General features: G+C 49.2%; 1 protein-coding gene across 3 annotated transcripts; it reads right to left on the reverse strand.

The window, feature by feature from the left end:
- Nucleotides 1–208: 208 nt before the first annotated feature.
- U2AF1 (U2 small nuclear RNA auxiliary factor 1) lies at nucleotides 209–12,934 on the reverse strand. Of its 3 annotated transcripts, none has more exons than XM_057697267.1 (8): nucleotides 12,817–12,934; nucleotides 9,331–9,418; nucleotides 5,934–6,000; nucleotides 2,533–2,582; nucleotides 2,286–2,384; nucleotides 1,649–1,782; nucleotides 1,475–1,567; nucleotides 209–500 (listed from the first exon to the last, which is right to left on the reverse strand). In XM_057697267.1, exons 1-8 carry the CDS (start codon nucleotides 12,858–12,860, stop codon nucleotides 362–364), a joined length of 714 nt encoding a protein of 237 aa, XP_057553250.1. In that variant the 5' UTR covers nucleotides 12,861–12,934; the 3' UTR covers nucleotides 209–361. The 3 variants fall into 3 exon arrangements, with proteins under 3 accessions (XP_057553250.1, XP_057553249.1, XP_057553251.1); XM_057697266.1 differs by lacking the exon at nucleotides 5,934–6,000 and adding an exon at nucleotides 6,818–6,884 and having other exon boundaries at nucleotides 12,817–12,918; XM_057697268.1 differs by lacking the exon at nucleotides 12,817–12,934 and adding an exon at nucleotides 6,818–6,884.
- Between the last annotated feature and the right edge of the window lie 8,619 nt (nucleotides 12,935–21,553).

Raw genomic sequence — 21,553 nt, forward strand, 5'->3', positions numbered from 1 at the left:
TTGTTCGTATGCAGATACCAACAAACAGGCCTGACTTTTTCTCACATGAATTTTGCCTTAACTGGTAGGTGTTTTATTTCATACCCTGAGTTTAAAAATCTGGTGTCATTTATACCCAAAGTGATTGATGTAATATCTTCACCTCAAGGACTGATGACGTTTGGGTCTGTAAAGGAAGAGATTTAAAACAAAGGCTCTGCACCAGAAATAAGTTACACAGAATACTGTATCACTACAAATTTTATTCAGAAACCCATCTTTGTTTTTTTTTGTTGTTTTTTAAAAAAAATTCCCATTATGAACTGGTTTGGTCAATCAACTACAACACTTCCTAGCAGACATACGGTAAAAATGGCATGGCTCAGAATCGCCCAGATCTTTCCCGATCTCTCGACCGCCTCCTGTCGCGCTCCCGTCCTCCGCCGCCTCCGCCGCCACCGCCACGACCACGGTCTCGAGACCGCGAGCGACGCTCCCGAGAGCGGGACCGCGATCTGTGCCTGCAACCAAGGACGAGAAGCCACCATGGCACCCGACCTGCAGCCGCAACAGGCAGCACAGGGGCTGCCACATCGACATGCTGCAGCTCACTGCACCGAGGGCAGTGACAACAGAGAAAAACACTGAAGCGCCGAGACGTGTCCCGATTGCAGATGCTCGTGTTGGGGATAAAAAGGGGGCGCCTGAGGACTGAAGTGGTGTGACACCTTCTACACGCTCCTGCGGCGCCAACTCAAACAGCCGGGAGACCACAACCCAGGCTGGAGGGGACGTGCACCCTTCACCCCACATCTGGCCCCGGCTGCAGGTCGCGCCCCCACCAAGCCACCTCCCTCAGGTGCACCAAGCTCAGCGACGGCGTCCAACCAAGCTCAGCGACGGCGTCCATCAGGCCCACTGTGCCGGGGGAGGGCAGGTTCTTTTTCTTGACAATAAAACAATCCCCAGTAATGTCTGCAGTTCCAAACATAGGTTCAGCAGGAGAGGGACGAGAACCCCTCTGGGGTCAGAGCTCAACCTGAGCAGGAAAAGTGACTCATTACACGGACACCTTGGCCTTTTCCCTGCTCGGTGACACGACCACCTGCACTCAGGCACCAGGGCCAGACATGGGACCACCCCCCCACCCCAACCAAAGAAACCTGCCCAAGCCAGTAAAAACCGAGAAACCCCCATGGACACAGGCAGCACAGAAAGGAAGTCCGGAGGTCTAGCTGAGGTAATACCACACTATGCAAACACACCTAATTTTAAGGTCACCTGCTTACCAGTCCCCTCAGTTACTAAGGTCTGAGCTCTACCTGGTGAGCAGGCAGACGTGTGTGTGTGGAAGGTCCTTCAAAGAGAACATTTTACATCTTAAAATATGCACTACCTTCTAAGCAGTGCCTTTTCAAGAGAAATGACACCAAGCCCAAGCTACCTGAAAAGAGTATTTTGGTTAAAAGCAGTCGCGGCTCACACGGGTACTCACTTCTTGCGGCGGCGCCCGTACAGCTCCCGCCGCAGCTCCCGCGAGATGGGCTTCAGGTGCATGAAGTTGCAGAAGCCTCCCCGCGTGCACTCCCTGCGGGAGAACAGACAGGTCACACGGTGTGTGCACCCCCCCGCCACTCTCCCAGGGCCCCCGGGGCCTGCGCACACCTACCCCATCTCATACTGGCGGCAGCAGGCTTCTCTGAAGTCGGTCACAGGGGAGAGCTCGGCGTGGATGGGCTGCCCGTTAAACCAGCGGTTGTTCAAGTCAATCACGGCCTTTTCCGCATCTTCTTCACGGCGAAACTGAAAAGACAAAGTACAAACGCCTGCCACCCACACTTCAATAACAAACATCTTCCATTATTGATTCAAACGTGTACCATGTGCTCACGCAGGTAAAGTAATTTAGGTGGGACACTGCATCAGAGCAACTGAAGAACCAGACCATCCTTTATTTACGATGATTTAATTTTGCCATGGTCCAAGACCATGCCTTGGTTTTCAAATTCAATGGGTTAAAAGACCAAATGTAGTGATTTATGCAGGCAATGAAAGTTTCATTTAAAAAAGAAAAAGGAAGAAGAAAGCACACATATAAACCAGCTTCTTCCCCCCAAGGTGACCGGGGCACTCCCCATCCTCCCGGCACCCGCAGGCCCGCCACCAGGCTCGAGCGGCAGCCAGCGAGGGCTGGCCCGTGCATGGAGTACAGGAACAGCGCTGAGCACGGGGGGATGTCAGGTGCAACAGCTAAGCTGAGGCGGGCACGCCTCCTCCCTCAGCCCCACCTGCTGTCTCACTCCTACCTTGACATACACATTCCCGACGAGGTGGTCCCCAAGGTTGTCACAGACGTTCATCTCCTCCACCTCCCCGTACTTCTCCTCCATTTCTGTGAAAACCTCCTGAAGGGAGGACAACAGTTTGAGGATCACAATAAAAAGAACAGCTGAGCATAACTCACGTGTAAGTATTTTCACTAATGGAGGAGAGTCCCAAGTCCAGATACAGAGGGGGAAGAGGTCTACGGGTTTAAAACAGTCCATAGCTCACCTCAAAAAACTCATCATAGTGTTCCTGCATCTCCACATCGCTCACGGCACCTGCGAACAACAGAGATCTTGCTGGTTAGAGCAGGGAACTATGCCTGAGAGCTCTGTGCTTAAACTCACACTGCTACATAACACACATCAGATTATCTAGAGAGAAAATGAGAGCTGCAAACTACTGGAGACTGAAGACACTGCATTACACAGCCACTTGTTAAAATTTTAAATGCCCCTTAATGACAATCTCAATTCTGGCTATTAAAACATTAGAATCACAACAAGTTTTAATCAGCATCAAAGGGCCAACATTTTCAGAAAGTGTGAGGAAAAGGTTGACTCTCAAATTAAGAAACTTTTAAATGAAAATTTTCTTCCTTTTTAGGTTTAAAATACAGGCCAAGTAATCACACTGATCTTTTTCCTTTCCTTTATTCGGTTAAAATGAAAGCTGAAATCAGGGTAAATGATTATAAAAGGTTTTGTTCCTGACTAGTTGCTTTTACCAATTATCAGCCACACAGAATGTTATTAAAATTCTTTCTGATGCAATTAAAACCCAAATGATCAAAAATAAATCCTCAGTAGGATAATTACTAAAGTTCAATGGCAGTACTCTGCATGCCCTCTTTTGCATAAAGGGAAAATTACAATGCTTTGTTGAAAAAAGCAGTATTTTATATTTCAAACTATCTTCATCAAGTTTACTCTTCATAACTCACAGGCACTACGTGAAGCCAGGCTGGCTGTGCAGATAGATTTCGCAGGTTTACTTTCTATCCGCGTTATCACCCCACCAAACGTCACCAGACTCCAACTCCAACACTCTCTGAATCTAAATCTGAGAAAGCGTAAAGCTGGCGCATCGATACAAACACTGACGTTCCAAACAGCCAGACCGGGAGCGGCTTCGTGGCTGGGACCGCCTGTCTGTACCTGCCACCTTCCACAGGTCACCTCCTGGACGGGTGGCCTCCTCTGGGCCCCCAGCAAGCCCTGGGCTGTGGCTGTGGGCTCTATCCACACTGTGCCGCCCATGAGCAGTTCCCCTGCTCTCTGGGAAACTTTTTACCTCTAAGGATAAGAACTAAATCTTTTTGATTCAGAGAATGATTTAAGTTCACTTTTTTGCCACTGGGGGGATGGGGAATGTCTGTGCTTTTTAGTTATTTTTGAATTTCCAGGAGTCTGGCTTGCTTTAGAACACAGAGCTCACTGAATGCATCCGGCAACAGTGGCTACTCCTGACAGCTCATCTGGACTGAAAAGCTATCGTGACCGTACCTCCTTCCCTGAGCTGAAATCAAGTTCTAAACAAGAGAAAAGCTGGTCAAGAGAAGCCCATTCCAAAGGGCAGATTTTAATGTTTAATTTTCTTCTCCAAATTAGAAAAAGTGAGAAGACAAAAAATATTTACACAAAACTTCAGCAATTTGGTGGCTGTTAAAATACTGGCTGTAGTCATGGTATTTCTATTCTGTTACTATGTAACAGAATATTGTGTTTTAATAACTTATGTAAAAGTTCATATTTTAAAATGCTTGACAGTGGGCATATTGTATCTCCTAAACCCTGGTTAAAATTTTGAGTCAATCAAAATGACCTGAAAGGCAGAGATGAGTGATTAAAAAAACTGTTCAACTAAAAAAGTATTTACACAACTCAATATATTTTAAATACAACTTGAAAGTACCCAGTTTTCTTACACAAACATTCTTAAACTGGGGTTGATACTTAAGTTTAATCCAAGCATCGAAAGCTTATTATTCTACAGATAAAAGGGTATGTTAAAAAGAGCCAGTCATTTTAGGAAACGGATAAGCCTAGCTAAAGTGTAGAATCAGAACTGCATTTGATTTGTACAATCTGGACCCCAGAATTGCAGTATTTAGTACAGCTAAACTTTTACTTGGTAGCATATGCAAAACAAGAGTCCTGCAAATCACAAATATAGACACAGAGAACTAGCACATTCTTCTGTCAATAAAGCGTACGCACCCCGACAAAGCAGGCGGGGCAAAGACCCATCACCCGTCGTCACCCGGGCATCTGCCTCTCATTCACTTCCACCCCAGGGTAGGACTGTTACAAAAATTATTTAATCATTCCATATAGAAACAGTTTCTTCCACCCACTGATCTTACTTCTTTAAAAAACAGAACAAAAACCAGGTATTTTAAACAAAGGGCTACCAAGTAAATCCCGCTACCATCAGATTCAGGGAAAGACATCAATTCTCTATCAGGTCAGTATTAGCAGCGAAAAACGTTTAGCGTCTTGGCAGGAAAAATGTAGCAATCCCTCCCCCGCAGACATGGGCACTGTGCACGCGTGTGCACACAACTGGGAGGCCTCCCCATCTGGGGTCAGCTCGAGGAGCAGGTGGCTGCTGGCACCATTTCACCCGCTGCAGGTCACCCTATAAACTGAGGGGCTCCAGGCCAAGGGTGTATTTGATCCAAGTCTGTGGCTATCCAAAGGAACCTTGTGGTATTACTCTGTGATTCACAGCTTTAGAACAAACTGGTGAATGCGAAGCATCTACCCTTCGGTCTGGACCCCTTGACGTTAACACGAGTCCAGGACGCACATTTCAGTTTACCCTCAGATGACTAAATTTACCGCACCCTTCAACAGCTGCAAAACTTAAACTGTACTTTAACTTCCCAATGACAGTAACATTTTTCCTGTTCCCTAAAAGCCACCCCTCCGTAAATACCACATCTGTAACTTAAATTTAGAATTTCCCATTACACAAAGAAACCAGGAATGTCTACTGAATGCCCAGTCTAGAGCTATTTCCTACCAAGGATCCTTTACTTTCCAAATGTAATAAACTAACTCCTGAGGTTGGAGACACCTACATAAAGTATCTGATGAAAACAAGAGTCCGCACAGGACTCGTGTTGAAGGAAAACTCGGGGTCAGTGCAACTTGGAGGACCCTGCTCAGGGAACATTCTCAGAACAATACTCCCACAATTAAAAGCATCATCTCCAAAATGGAGTTGAAAGGGAAAAAAAGTCTAATAAGAAATAAAATCTGAAAAACAATTTCACGACAACTTTTTTAAAGGCAGAGGCACTTTCGCCCTTAAGCGGGAAGAAGGCGAGCGCACGTCTACGCGGACACGCCTTCTCCCGGGGTGACGGCCAAGTACCGGAGGGAAGAGCAGCCGCTCCGCGCTCTTGTAAAGGGCACCCCCTCCGGTCAGTTCTTCCCTTCCTAAGGAAGCGGGCACGAGTTCCAATCTCCAACTGTGGTTTCCATGGGGTCAGTGGGACACAAGCTCTCGACACCTCTAGTGAAAGGTGGTCCTCGACACTACAGCGGCAGACCAGATGGCGTTGACGCTGAGCTCTGACACGCAAGCCCAGGGAACCAGGGAAGGAACTTGTATGAACTTACAGCGCAAACCGTCAGCAGACTGGGAAGAGTTTTGAGGGTTACGGTAAATGTTCAAGAGGGCAATGGTCTGAAATACAAAACGCAACAACTTTATATTATGGAAAATTAAATGTAAACACTTAACCGGTTTCCTGTGACGATCGCTTCAGTCGTGACTCAGTGCTGAAAGAAGAGCAAGTTATTTTCTCTCGAAGCAGAGACGTTTTCTCTTAGCTGATGGCTGTCTTGGAGCGCCCTATCACTGCAGTGTAACAGAGATCCCATGACATGCTCGTATTGTATTTCTGTCACAGACGTACAAATTCTCCATCAAAGGTCCAAACCAATTAAGAATGCAAAAGACTCGGCAGGCTACTACCAAAATATTCTTGTTACAGGAAACCTTTAATGAACAAGTGAGAAAGAAGAGTGCCTGTGTAAACCGATTAGAGAAATACAATAATCACATGTCATGAGATCTCCATGTCCTAGAGGAAAAATTATAATGGTGAAATAAAACCCACACTTATTGGGCAACTTACCTTATTAATTCCTAAATATTCCTAAGATTTTTGATTTCACAGGAAGAACTTAATAATTGCCGGGGGTTCAGTCACTGTGAAGACCAGTGACCGGCTGGTGATGTCCGGGTGTCACGCGGCCGGACCCCTCCCGTTAACAAACGTCCCTGGCGGGAAGGGGCCCGGCCAGCGACCGCTCCGGCCAGCCTGCTGAACACCGCCAAGTATCAAGTTCTTGCTGTGTGCGCCAAGGACCTCCGGCACCGTGTCCTGTTTGCAACAGCTCTATGTCAGCAGCTCAGAAGCCAACATTGTTTGTCTCAATTAAGAGTGGGCTCTTTAACACCATTGTTTTAAAAAAATTTCTCCAACTGTGGGACTTACAGTGTGAGCCGTCAGCCGTCTGTGCACTGTTTTGGGGATTACGATAGATGTTTTGAATCAAGATGGTCTGCGGGGAAAAAAAAATAAAAAGGGGAATTCTACTGGCTGCTGTGCATATATTAGACAATTGCAAAGAGACAACTTGTTTGCAAATGGCTCAATGCCTGCTGTTTGTTTCCTGCAAGTCAGACATTTGTCTTCTGAAGAGTACACCCAAACCATCATATTATGAAAACAGAGTTTGAGCGGTGACTTAGGTCAAGCGACTTAGGTCAAGTCAGCCAGCAACCAAGAAGAAACTGTAATTGTTATTTTGAGTAGTCCCACATTATTGAAATGTTTTAATGCAAGGTAAACAATAGAACACTACCATCTTCTCATTCTTCAAGTTAGCAGACACCATGATGTCAAAAAATTCACACTATAATCACATTCCCCATATGAAATTATTTTTTTAAAACCAAACGCATAACTCAAGTATATGCAGTCCATCAAGCTCTCTTGATCTCGTAGGAAACAGGCACACCGAATGGGTTTCCTAACTCTCGTGGACACCTATCATATTTACATTTTCTTGGTGGGATCTCTGTTTACATAATACAATAGCTTAAAACATATGTTCTTTTGCGATCCTTCCTTTAAGGGAAAAAAATCCTTTTAGCCCTTGTGCTTTAAACTGGATCAGGCAGACTTGAAACCTTACATTGTACCGTTCTTCTTAAAATCAAGTTGTCTGAAAAAACAAACCATGTTTAAGTTAGTAGACTATATATTACATGAATCTTAATGTCCACATCACTGTAAGAATCTTAAAAGAAAACCCACACTGAATTATGCTAGAGATTTACACGCTGAACCAATAAACTGCATGATTTAGGAAAGTCAATACTCAGTCTCAACATGTATCCAAAGCAGTCTCGTACATGTTGCTACAAAACCGGCCAGTTCCACTCCGGCTGCGTGTTGAAGGGCAGTGGTTGTGTGACAGCCTCCCGGTCACAGTCTGCTCTGGGAAACCCACTTGGGAGGATACCCAATAGTCACACAGCACAACCGGCACCACACAGACCGCCCTCAGGGTCAGGCCTCTCTCCCAAGCCACTGATACCGCCCTGCGTTAACTATCTCGGGCTGTGGATGTTCCCCAAAGCGAACCTCACTTGGTTTTTAACTGGAATCACCCGAGTGTGACAGCTCTGATGGAAAGCTATACTGGGCCCAGTTATCCAACAGGAAGTTCATTTTAGGTCCCACTCGGGTCATGTGGCAGTGGCTGTTTAATAAAAGAAACTTCACTTAAAGGGAGTAAGCAGTTCCATCCAAAAGGGTTGGTCAGGATTACCTAAAACCAACCAAATGAATCAAGACAAGATGCTCTAGTTAACACATACAACTGACCCCACCACACTTTAATGGTATCATGGCCACTGGCCGGGAGGGAGGGAAGGAATTCAGTTCATAAATGGAAGCGCTTAAAATAAAAACAAAACAGAAAATATGAAAATATTCTGAGTTTCGAAAGAGACATGTTCAGAACTATTAAATTAGAAAATACTGTCTCTTTCTTAACACTGACGGGCTGATTCTCCTGAACACGTACACCCAGGGTTCAGAGGCTGCACACCCAGACCTCATGGGCGGTATGAAGGGGCTCAAGGGCCCTCAGTCCAGAAAGGCTGAAGTACCAAGTTTTTTTCAAATTCCAAATGTTCAGGTAAACACAGGTAGAAGTTTCCTGTTCCTCTCAGAGGTGCTTTTTCCTTTTAATTCACTGGATTCCTTGCAGGGTGTGAACCCTTGCCTCTTCTTCAGTTAGCCAAAAATAAACTATCAAAAAATCACCATTTTTCACTGATCTGAAGTCACAACAGAGCCACGCCCTAGGTAACAGGCATCTCTCAATTAACTGAATAGAGTGGCCGTGAGTAACTGTAGGTCAACGCCCATCTTCTAATGTTAACTTTCACTGTCCATGTGACCATGACACGCTACATCTTGCCATGTCCCTGGCTGAAGTCTCAGAGGGGACGTCCCCCGGAGGACTGGACAGCCCCTGCGTGCACAGTGCAACGGCTCTGTGGACAGTGGCGCCCGTGTCTCCTCTAAGGTGGCTCCCTCCACCTCCACCGCCTGGGGAGCGGCGAGCCGCAAGTGCCCTGCGGAAGGGGCGCCAGGAGAAGGGGCACCGGGAGAAGGGGCAGAGTCAGCGCTGGCCAGGCTGCCCCACCCCACCCACGACTGTTGGAGGCAGGAAGGGTGGCAAGGCAGTGAAAATCAGCCACAGCCAACATGCTTCTCTGATGATAAAAACAGGGAATGGCACTCTCAGGCCTTCCGCTAGGGGTGGTTCACCCGCCTCATTCTCATTTAAAAACACACTTACGAACACAAATGCAAAATAAAACTGGAGGAAAAAAACCCTGCTTGTTAACACATGGAATTAACTGCCTCTGTAAAGTACATGAAGTGTTGATAATTTACATGAAAACAGGAAAAAAAAAGGAAAAACAAACCTGGCTAAAGGTCGGTTTATTGTGCAACCGAGAGCATCTGTCTCCATGACGACATGCTCCAATTTTGAAATAAAAGGAACAGTTGACTCTGTAAGGGAAAATAAGAGCTGATTATTTTGCTGGGAAGATATCCGTAGATGGAAACATGTCATCAACATGATAAATGCTATCAAACTACGATCCTTTTACGTCCCAAAGACACAGGCGTGTTGTTTTCACCGGCAACAGGCCCCTTCCCGTATTCAAGACTCCTTACTTCGATCTGCCCCTCTAAACATATGGTGCTCTTCCAGTGGCGATCGCTCTACTTCTCAGCTGGTTCCTGCTCCTTCAAATCCCCTCCACCTTCAACTACAGTTGACCCCTGAATAACCCAGGTTTGCAGGTCCACTTACATGCAGGCTTTTCAGTTATTAAATGTACAGTACTCCACGTCCCACAGCTGGATGAATCGTAGATTGGGAACGGCAGACACAGAGGGCTGACTACAAGTTAAACTCAGACTGGATCGTTGACTCTGCAGAGGTTCTGCACCCCAACCTCCATGTGGCTCAAAGGTCAACTGTACTTCTCTGCTCTGTTTTCTCTTAAATGGAACATTAAGTTACTCTAAAACTATATTTAACTTAAAACCTATCTGTTCTCTAGTCTTCCACGATGAAATTCTCTCTTGAGGACATCCACACTGTGCAGGGAGGGGTCAAGGCCCTGACTCGCCTGCTAGCCGCCTCTGCCTGGGCATGGGCCAGCCGCCCCCAGCTGGCCGGGTCTCAAGAGCCATCTGTAAACCCAGGGAAATGGCAGCCTGGTGCTGTTCCGAGAACCAGGATCAGATATACCGTCTGTGTGCTCACTACGCACAGCCATTATTATCTAAATAAGCACGAAGTCCAGGTTCCCTCACCCAAGACACTAGACCAACAGAAAATTTCCAAAAAGAGGCCTGCAGTACACTTCCCCCCGCCAACACTCCGTTTCCATACACTGAAAACAAGCTGTTGGGGAACCCACTCTGCCTGCAGGAACTACACAAGGCCACCTTCTGTCCCCATCGCAAAGCCCTCCCTTAATATGCTCCAATACGTGGACGATCCAGATAAAATCGAAACCCGCAATCCAGCCAGCACGGCAGCAATGCGAGGCAGCTGAGCAGCTCGATGATGGATCATGACATCTTACCACATGGGCCCCATTCAACCGTAGACTTGCAAAGGTGGGAAAGTTACCCTGCAGATCCATTTTTAGCAAGGGCCATCCAGAGTTAAGATCAAAGGGCCTCAGTGAAGTTTGATGGACCATAAAGATCAACTAGCCATCAATTTATTATTAGACAGCAGTGAAAATGGAGAAGTCCAAATTTCGCAGGAGAGGAAAATGATTACTACATGTATTTGCAAACTTATCTTACAGGTCTTACTTTAGATTATTTCACTTGAGTACATAACATTACATCTTCAGGAAGTCCCTTGAAAATAAAGAGCTTATTTTAAGAATATCCCAGAATGGACAAAATCCCTGTCTCAACAATTAATACCCAACATCCCATATAATTAAAACAATCCCTGCTCCTGTACTTCCAGAGATGCCTCTCATTTCATGATGCCCAGTTAATTACTGAATTTAGTCTATCCGTCAAAACTTTTCTAGTGTGCTCCTTATTAAACTACTGAAATAAAGTGAACAGATGTAAAAGGCATGATTCTCTATCAGAGGGAGGCTATCAGAAAGGCTAGCCTATGCTCAGATTTAGAAAATGCCCATCATCTCAAATGTGTAACTAGCTAAACATTTTTAATTGGTAGAGACCTACATTTTACTTCCAGCTTAAATTAAAACAAAACAAAACAAACAAACAAAAAGGAAGAAACAGAGTAGCAGGAACCATCATCTTCATTTTTTATGAGTCGAGATGTTTCCTGGAAACTAAACCCCCACAAAGCTCCTTGAAACCAGAAACCTAGATTAACTAATCAAGTTCCTGAATTATAGCTATGACTTTTACAACACAGCTCCAATAGATTGAAATGTGGTTATTTATAGCAGGAATTTAAAACACATTATTGGAATGAACCTTTCAAGTAAAGAGTTTCATAGAGTAACAGTGAAGACAGCACCTTATGCTGCTTTTTACAAGAACAAGGGAAAAAACTGCATGGGACCTAAATGGCCCACACTAATCTAACCCCAAGAGTGAAATTAACACTGAATGCTCTTCAGCAAACCCAGAGAGGCGTCTGTTCCCAGGAGAGCTGTCCACTCTGCTCAAGACCATGTCCCCCAAGCTGCTGCCGACACTGGGGGCACACGCCTCTTCCACAGCACTGACACATTTCAGTGCATTTTACGTGTCACTCTTTAAATGACAAGCAACCCTCCCCACCTCGCTTCTTGAGTTCCCCGAGAACAAGATCCAAATTTTATCCATCTCTGAGCCCCCAGACACTGGCCTTGAGTTGACACTCAGTACATGTTTCTGGATTGAGTATGACTGATGGTTTCATCTTGTGAGTTTTGCTAGAAAAAAAATATAACCCTCTTGTACACAACATAGGAGATTCTAGAATGTGTAAAAGAAGACATTTTACAAGATAGCCCGCATCCTGGAAAACAGAAACAATTTAAAGTGTTTGATAAAACGGTATTAAAACATTACCTATAGCAAACTTAGGTGTTTATCATCAAAAACACACTCACATAAGCCTTGTACAGCCCTGAAGAATCCCAAGATGTTAATCACTTCTCCAAAAAATAGATTCAGCTTATTTTTCAGGTATTCAAAATAAGACTCATCCTCCAAAATGTCTGAAAACATTCCCTTTAGTCTAAACTTCAATGAATGCGCTGGAAACTAATACGGGGCAAAGTCAAAATTCTATTTTCTACTTTTAAGCTAACAATTGGTTAGGGAAGGTATGCAAATCTTAAAAATGGAAAGAAAAAAAAAAGAACACCTTATTCTTATACTGGAAGGGCATCTTCAAGTATCCTAAAAGCAGACGGTGTTTTTTACGGTTCGTTATACCCGTGATCTCCAAAACCTCACATCGGCCGTCCTGACGATCGGCCCGATCACCGCCCACCGCACGGGAAGAGGCCTGCTAAGCAGAGGACACCCCGACAGGACCCCGAGCAACCTGACGACTTCGCGCGGGCCGGGCTTGGGCTGCGGCTCGCCCGACTCGACGTTAAGACACGAAAGTTGGGGGATCCTCAACACTGGCAACTCCAGCACAACTCGCGCCGGCGCCCGAGGGCCGGGGGCGCGGGGCCCAGGGCCGCCCGCGGGCGGGAGAGGCCGCGCCGCCCGAGCGGAAGCCCGCCACCCGCCCGGCCCGCCAGCCCGGGCGCACGAGGCGGCGGCGCGCGGCTCCCGAGGCCGGAAGGGCCGCCGCCCCTCCCCCCGCCGCCGCCCGGGCCCCGCCGCCGCGGCCCCCCGCGCGCCGCCCGCCCCCCGGCCCGGAGCCCCGGCGGCCGGCTCGCACTCACTTGTCTTTCTCGGTGCCGAAGATGGAGGCCAAGTACTCCGCCATTTCCCACCCGCCGCCGCCGCCGCCGCCGACGACCCGGCTGCCGACGCCGACGACCCCGCCCGACGCCCGCGGGAGACGTCACCCGGACGCGACGACGCTCGCCCCGCCCCGACGGCGCGGCGGCGCTGCCCAATCGGGAGAGGCGCTGCCTGCGCGTGGGCGGGGCTTGGAGCGCGCGGGAGGCGGTGCCCTCGCGGCCCGGGCGCCCGCGCGCGCCTCGCGCCGCCCGCCGGCGCCCCCTCCCGGCGCTGCCTGCGCGCGGTGGCCGCGTCCCCGCGACTCCCGCCGGCTTCCCCCGGCGCGCAGAGCAGCCGAGCGCGCAGCTGGCAGGCGAGGGGCGCTCCGCGCAGGCCCCGGGCCGGGCCGCCTGGCCGCAGGGCCGGGAGGGGGAGCCGTCCCGCGGCGCCCGGCGCGGAGACCCTCCGAACCGGCGGGAAGCCGGGGCGCGGGCGCCGGACGGGAGCCGAGCCCGAGGGTGCAGGCCTGCGGGGACGCCGGGTCCTCCTCGCGCGGCTGCGCACCTCCCGTTTTCCTCGTCGGTGCTGTGTTTCTAAGGCTCCTGCTTTCTGTCCGCTGCGTCCTTCTTGCCTTTCCTCGTGCAGCCGTCCACCCCGGAGGTGGCTCCGCAGGAACGCGGGGTCGTGGTCCTGCCCGGTGGTGTGGCCGCCCGGGCTCCGCTGGGGGGTCAGCCGACCCCTGCGGATGGGCCCGTGGGTTGACCCGGGCTCGCCTCTCCTGGCTGTGCTGCGAGGGGGCTCCTGCGGGCATCGTTTTGTATTTGGGGCAGACGCACCCCTGGTGTGTGTGCCCACCTAGCTCTGCCATCCCGGGGATGGGCGGGGGGGTTCATGATTACACAGGGAATGCAACAGAGTTTTGTCCTGGCAGGAGGCCTACACAAAAATGAGTTTTTCCGGCAGACATGTTTCATATTTTAGGGGGGATCTCCGTGTGTTAAAATTTGGTACAGGACACATTTGAGAGCGGGTTGTATGTGAAAGGTAAAAAAAGATAATGTGCTTGTGTGGCTCTCAAGGCAGGCCTGGGGCCTCTGGGTTTCCTTTGGACACAGTTTGAGAATCACTGGTTTGGTTGGTGAGTGCAGCAGGGGCTGTGATCCTCTGTGTGCTGCTGGGGAGGGGAAGCTTCCCCTCAACCCCTCTTGGGTTCTTGTGGCCGGACTAACAGTAAAATTGGCACAAGACAGGTGAACAGGAGAAAAACAAACTAATTCCGATTCATGCACACAAAGGCTCCGTAGAAATGGGACCTGAGAAATGGCCAAAGCACGCGACGTTTATACTTTTTAGACGAAGAAACAGTACGTTTGTGAGAACTTGACGAGCTGAGGTTTGGGGTGCCCAGTTAAAGAATGAGGTTTGTTTATATCAGTTTCTGGGCCCCCAATTCCCTGTCTTTGGTGATAAGGGTGTCCTGCCTCCAGATGCAGGGGGTGCACCTTTCACACAAGACATTGATGTCGTGCTTTCAGGGAGACAGAAAGGAGGGTCAGAGTGTCCCTCTTGCATTGGCCGTTTCTTAAGTACTTTAATTCAAAATAGGCCATTAAGGCACATTTTGAGATGGCCTATCCTGGGCCCCCAGAGTCCTCACGTCGGGGAAGGGAGAGCTCTCTGGGGTCTCTATTTATTTATTTATTTTAGTAAATTTTTTTGTTAATTTTTGGCTGTGTTGTATCTTCATTGCTGCTCACGGGCTTTCTCTAGTTGTGAGGGAGGGCTTCTCTTTGTTGTGGTGCGCAGGCTTCTCATTGCGGTGGCTTCTTTTGTGGGGCACAGGCTCTAGGCGTACGGGTTTCAGTAGGTGTAGCAAGTGGGCTCAGTAGTTGTGGCTCGCGGGCTCTAGAGCGCAGGCTCAGTAGTTGTGGCACAGGGGCTTAGTTGCTCCACGGCATGTGGGATCTTTCAGGACCAGGGCTCGACCCCGTGTCCCCTGCACTGGCAGGTGGATTCTTAACCACTGCGCCACCAGGGAAGCCCTGGGGTCTCTCTTATAAGAGCATTAATTCCCCACCTGAGAGCTCTGCGCTCGTGGCCTGATCGTGACCCGAAGTCCTCGCCCCATTGGGGGTTAGAATTTAAACGTATGGGGGGAGGGGGGAGACGTTGAGTATTTAGTCTGTAGCACTTGGTTGTGAACGTCTCTGGACTCAGAGTTTGTGTAGAGCTTGACACCAAGTAGGTGCTCACCGTAGGCGGGCCATGTGTGCCACCCCAAAATGTGTCTCTTTGGCATGAGGATTAATTTAGGCTGATGGCTTTTAAGAAAGAAGAGTCAGGAAGTCTTTCTTTTTACCTCCCCGCTAGCTGCCTAAAGAATTTAAATACAGGGCCTGTTCCTGGAATAGAGCCATCACCACAGATATCTACAAAGCACATGGGCCAACGTGGTGTGTCCCACGGTCTCTGCGGGGCCCACGAGCATTTGTTTACCAAACATCTGCTTCTCCACCTCTGTGAGTTGCCTTCCACCCCTTTGAAGTCCCAAACCACTACCCACAGCGTCCTCTTGTGTCTTTAGCTGAGGGTGGTGTTTAAGGTGAGAGCTTCAGCTGTGTTGGTGAGATACTCATTTTTCCCAGGCCTCTCCCATGGATGGATGTTATTAAACTTTTGTTTGATGCTCCCCTGTTAATCTGTCTCAGGTCAATTTAATTCTTAGAGCAGCTGGAAGAACCTAGACGGGTAGAGGGAAAGGTCTTCCTTCCCGACGTTGTGGGACAGTAGCTGCTTTCAGCAGTGAGCTGTGCTCTGTTTGCTGACAGCTCTCTCTTGGACTGGGAGCTCTTTGAAGACCCCGGTTCTGTCTTTTCCTTGATTCCGTGGTAGAACAGACCCACAGTCCTTTATCTGCAACTCCAAAATGCAAAGAGCTTTAAAAACTGAGAATTTCCCCCCCCATAAATTTGGTGCCAAGATTTAGTTTGCTGCAAATCGGACATGAGCTGACTATAGCACTCCAGTGCTCCCAAGGGTGCAGGCACCTCTGTTGGCCGCTGATGTTGTGTGTTTTAAATTTTTAAAATTGATTTTTCCTTTTGTGACTTTGGGTTCAGTCGTACTATTCATGCATAGAAAAAGAGTTAAAGACACCCCATCGCTTGCTTGGGGCGTAGAAACACTGTCCTCGCTGATATCAGGAAGCCAGTGATGTTGGGACCCACCGTGACAGACGACTTCGGAAAGCAAAGCACGGGCAGCTGAAGTTTTGCAGTGTTGTTGAGGACCAGGACCACGGAAACATGGAGGCCACTGCGTGGCGGGGGTGGGGGGGATGCTGACAGGGCTGGACAGTGGGGTTGGCAGCATGGGCGCCAGCATATGCCAGACGGTGGTTTGCTGCTCATGAAACAGCCCGGGTATCACCGGAAGAACTGATCTTTACAGGGGAGCGTGAATATTCAGGAGGTTGGCTGTGGAAATTTAGGAAGTGATGTAAAACAACCTGAAAGTCTGTGGTAGAAAAACTTCCCTCAGGACCATCTAAAAATCACGTTAGTGGATTTGCTAAGATTGCTCCAGGTTAAAACCTCAGTCTGCACCCGTCTTCAGAGCTGACGAGGCAGCTGGGTCCTGGTTGAGGAGGGTGCAGGCAGGGTTTCTGGACGAAAAGCACGGGCTGAGTCAGGATGAAGCTGGCGGTGACTGGAAGAGGCCACAGGTGTGCATGGCACTTGCGTCCCTGAGTGTGCCCTCTTATGCAAGCGAACGTTCACTGGTAACCCAAGGAGTGGTTTCTTTTTTAATTAATTAATTTATTTATTTATTTTTGGCTGCAGTGGGGCTTTGTTGCTGCACTCGGGCTTTCCCTAGGTGCAGTGGCTTCTTGTTTCAGGCTCTAGGTGCACGGGCTTCAGTAGTTGCATCACTCGGGCTCAGTAGTTGTGGCTCTTGGGCTCTAGAGCGCAGGCTCAGTAGTTGTGGCGCACGGGCTTAGTTGCTTTGCGGCATGTGGGATCTTCCTGGACCAGGACTTGAACCCACATGCCCTGTGTTATCAGGGGGATTCTTTTTTTTTCCATAAATTTATTTATTTATTTAATTGGCTGTGTTGGGTCTTTTTTGCTGTGCGCGGGCTTTCTTCTAATTGCGGTGAGTGGGGGCTACTCTTCGTTGTGGTGTGCTGGCTCCTCATTGCTGTGGCTTCTCTTGTTGTGGAGCATGGGCTCTAGGCGCATGGGCTTCAGGAGTTGCAGTACATGGGCTCAATGGTTGTGGCTCACGGGCTCTAAAGCACAGGCTCAATAGTTGTGGCGCGCGGGCTTGGTTGCTCCACGGCATGTGGGATCTTCCTGGAGCAGGGATCGAACCCATGTCCCCTGCATTGGCAGGTGGATTCTTACCACTGGGCCACCAGGGAAGTCCCCCAAGAAGTGTTTTCTGCCTGGCTTGATAATCCCTTTCAAGCAGCAGCAAGAATGCACTGAGAGAAGCCCGACTGGGAGAAATGAGTATTTTATTATTCCTGCACACGTGGCCTTCCTGAATGTCTTTGGAAAAAGTAATATTTCTGACATTCACTTTCCCCCCATTTGTGAAGGGGGTTTTACATTCCATGAAGAGGGAATGTAAAAGCTGTTTTTTTTTAGGTGGAGGGTGGTGGGGGTGGGGGTCAGTGAATGCTTCCTGCAGCTGACGTAAACCAGGGCTTCTGGAATCAGTTCACTCTCCACAGTGGCTGGTGTGTGGACAGTAGGGAGAGCTCGCTAACACACGCGGGGACAGACTGTTCTAACGCGATGCTTGAAACCACCTGGAGAGGAAGCCCGCCCACGGGAGGAGAAGGCCATAGCAGACTTTGTTATTTACCCCAAAAGTTGATCCACTGGAAGTGTGAGTCAGGGGAAAGGGACGGAAGAGGTGCTGGATGTGGAAACCGAGCAGGTCTTGTGCCGTCCTTGAGGGAGGGAGGAGTCGCTGGGCTGGGTTAAATACAGATGAGGACGCGGAGGGGAGAAGATAGTGAAGGTGCCGTGGACGCTGGGGAGGCCCCCAGGGACTGTGCGGTCATAACGTGTGACCTGCCAATCACTGGCTTCGAGGACGTTTATCAGTAAGCAGGTGATCACCCAGTGAAAGAGATGGCTTAGTTCTGAGCTGGTGACTTGGGTGGTGTGCTGAGAGGTACCGTCTTTCCGGGGCTGCATCGCGGCTGGAGATGACCATCCTCCCTGGCCCACCTCCAGCCTGGTGACCCGGAGCCGGGGCACCCGGGCCTGGAGATGACTCCCTGCACATGTGCGTCTGGGCATTGAGCTTCGCTTGAACTGGCATAAGCTTGAAGCTTTATAACATTTTCCTTGGGAGTAAGAAGTGCTAGAGGATTTATTGTCTGTAGTTATCTCAGCATCTCACGTGCCACTTTATTGCTATATAAATCAGCCGGAAGCAAGCCGTAATGCTACCCGTGGGGTATTTATCCCACTTAGTGGGGAGGATGTGGCTGCAGAAGCCTTAGTGTATTTGATGCTGGGGGTCCTGCCCCAGGCCCTGATGGAGGTTATGTAATATACTGCATGTCCTCTTGTTATTATTTCGGCTCTGAATGCTTTGAACTCCACAGCATAGCTGGCCCCCCGAGGACTCAGACCTGGAGCTCCCAGGAAGTGTTTGTGAGCGCGTGAAGGGTAGTGAGGGGGGATCACCGTGGGGCGTGACAGACACGGATGGAAGGAGCGATGGCCCAGGCCAGCCCCTGGGGAGGGTTAGGGAAGACGCCAGCTCCGCCAGCCTCTGTACCAGACTGTTGCTCTTGTGAAGGAGAGATGCTGAAGTAAAGGCCTCAGTGGGGCTTATCACGTCTGTCATACCCTGTGTCCCCGAGGGCAGTGCCAAGACAGGATGCCCATGTATCCAGAAAAGACGAAAACTCTAGTGCAAGGAAACACACGCACCCCAGTGTTCACACCAGCACTGTTCACAGTAGCCAGGACGTGGAAGCAGCCTCAGTGTCTAACGTTCGATTAGTTTGTGTGTGTGTGTGTGTGTGTGTGTAATGAAATACTGCTCAGCCATAAAAAACAATGAAGTACTGTCATTTGCAGCAGCATGGGTGGACTTAGAGATGATCACACTAAGTGAAGTAACTCAGGAAGAGAAAGACAAGTATTGTGTGATATCACTTATACCTGGAATCTAAAAAATGGTGCAACTGAACTTCTCTGCAAAACAGAAAGACTCCCAGACAGAAAACAAAGGGGAAAGTAGGGAGGGATAAATCTGGAGTTTGGGAGTAACATATAAACTACTGTACGTAAGACAAATAAGCAACAAGGATTTACTGTACAGCACAGGGAACTATATTCAGTATCTTGTAATAACCACTAATGTAAATCTGAGAAAAAAATATAATTCAATCAGTTTGCTGTATACCGGAAACTATCACAACATCATAAATCAGCTGTACTTCACTTAAAAACAAACGCAGGATGCCCAGCTAAATCTGAATTTCGGATACAGGGTGAATAATTTTTTAGTGTAATGTGTCCCAAACATGGCATGGGATTTATGCTAACAAGTCATCTGTTGTTTACCTGAGTTTTGTGCTGCACTTTTGGGTACTAGATGTGGCACTATTGAAGACGGCCCCCTAGCTCAGGCTGCCTCGGGACGCATGGTCGCAGTGGTCGCCTGGGGAATGGCTGACTGTAGGGCGTGGGCTTGTGCAGCTCTTGGTCTGTTCCCTCTTGGCTTCAGACCCTCCCTTCTTTGCCAGCTCTGGGCTTTGCAAATGGCTGTGCTCTGCAACCGGAGCTGTGTGGGGCCTCGTCAGTACAGGGCCCCAAAAGGACACCAGAGGGAGGGCTTCTCTTCCTGGTTGCAGTGTTTGGGCCCCGCAGTGCACAGTGGTCAGCACCTGCCCTGGCCCTTCTCCCAGGGTCTCTGCGCTGGACTGACCTGGCAAGGCAGGTCCCAAGAGCAGCTTCTGCTGCACCTGCTGGGTGGCTTGGCAGAGAGCTGTGGGGCATGGTGCCTCCTGGCACCCAGGAGGGCAGGCTTCCAGCAGTGCCACTGGTGAGGCCCTCCATGACTTTGCCAGGCAGCAAGCCCCACGCCTGCCCCACACTGCAGGCCACACCGGGCCACGCCCTCTCTGCTCCAGCCAGGCCCCGGGGCGGGGGTGGAGGGGCCTCCCTTGGGCACCCACGTCCCCTGTGGGCTGCTCCCTGCTTCTGCTATTCCTGTATTCTTTGGCGTTCTCTGTACCTGTTACTCCAACGCCCTGTTCATAATTCTTTGTAATAAACCTTTCCATTCAAATCACCCTGTGGTTTCCGTCTCCTGACTGCACCCTGCTGGCGCACGTGTAAAGCATCTTTAGACTTCTGTTTCCACTCTGAACCTAGGCCGACTTTCTGTTTCAGGACAGGGGCTCTGTTCTGATCGTTGGCCTGATTCTTTCTGATGGAAATAGGGCTGCAGGTACCAGATGCCGCCCAAAGGCCTCCCAAGGGCTCTTTAGGCCACCGTCCCCCTCCTGAGAAGTGACAGTCATGTAATGGTTTCACTACCACCGACCAGGCCCCCAGCTGAAGGAATATGGGGGAGCCAGGTCTCCTGGGTTGAGCGTGGGAAGCTGGTCCAGCCTGGGGCTGGGACTGGGGCTGGGGGTAAAGAGATGCAGAGAACTTGCTGCAAGACTTTCCCTGCGAGGAGGGTTTGGAACTTTGAGGTACCACGATGGAAGCCCACAGGAGTGCCGTGTTCCTTGCAGGGCCCCGGAGGAGGCAGCCCTTGTGCACAGACTCCGGTGGTGCAGGTTTGTGGGGGCCCAGAGTAGGCCACCCCCAAATGTGCCTCGATGGCATGTTGAACCTTTTTTTTTTAATGTGTCTTTATTGGAGTATAATTGCTTTACAATGTTGTGTTATTTTCTGCTGTACCACAAAGTGAATCTGCTATATTTATATATATATCCTCATATCCCCCCCCCCTTTTTTTCTTCTCCATTCACTTTATTTTATTTTATTTTACAATAAACTGCATATATTTAGAGGGTACAACTTGGTATCCCAATCTCCCAATTCATTCCCCCCAGACCCTCCCCGCTTTCCCCACTTGGTGTCCATATGTTTGTTCTTTACATCTGGGTCTCTATTTCTGCCTTGCAAACCAGTTGATCTGTACCATTTTTCTATAATCCACATATATGTGTTAATATACGATATTTGTTTTTCTCTTTCTGACTCACTTCACTCTGTATGACCGTCTCTCGGTCCATCCATGTCTCTAGAAATGTCCCAGTTTCATTGCTTTTTACAGCTGAGTAATATTCCATTGTATATATGTACCACATCTTCTTTATCCATTCAGCTGTTGATGGACGTTTAGGTTGCTTCCATGTCCTGGCTATTGTAAATAGTGCTGCCATGAACATTGGAGTGCATGTGTCTTTTTGAATTATGGTGTTCTCTGGGTATGTGCCCAGTAGTGGGATTGCTGGGTCAGGCATATTGAACATTTTGAATTAAAGTTGCCCGAGAAATGGCTGATGCTGGGAATTCCTTGGCGGTCCAGGGGTTAGGACTCTGTGCTTTCACTGCTGAGGGCCCAGGTTCGATCCCTGGTTGGAGAACTAAGATCCCACAAGCGGCACAGTGTGGCCAAAAAGAAAAAAAAGACCAATGCAAGAGGGACACTCTGACCCTCCTTTCTGTCTCCCTGAGCAGGAAA

Source organism: Hippopotamus amphibius, chromosome 10, assembly GCF_030028045.1.
Source record: "Hippopotamus amphibius kiboko isolate mHipAmp2 chromosome 10, mHipAmp2.hap2, whole genome shotgun sequence".
NCBI classification, from domain to species: domain Eukaryota; kingdom Metazoa; phylum Chordata; class Mammalia; order Artiodactyla; family Hippopotamidae; genus Hippopotamus; species Hippopotamus amphibius.

Excerpts from the sequence above, each read along its gene's own strand:
- U2AF1 (XM_057697267.1), bottom strand. The coding sequence starts at position 12,860 with ATGGCGGAGTACTTGGCCTCCATCTTCGGCACCGAGAAAGACAA. Across the intron at positions 2,583-5,933 it reads GTCTGCTGACGGTTTGCGCT|GTGCCGTGAGCGATGTGGAG; the intron begins GTAAGTTCATAC and ends TGTTGTTCGCAG. Across the intron at positions 2,385-2,532 it reads ACTATGATGAGTTTTTTGAG|GAGGTTTTCACAGAAATGGA; the intron begins GTGAGCTATGGA and ends TCCTCCCTTCAG.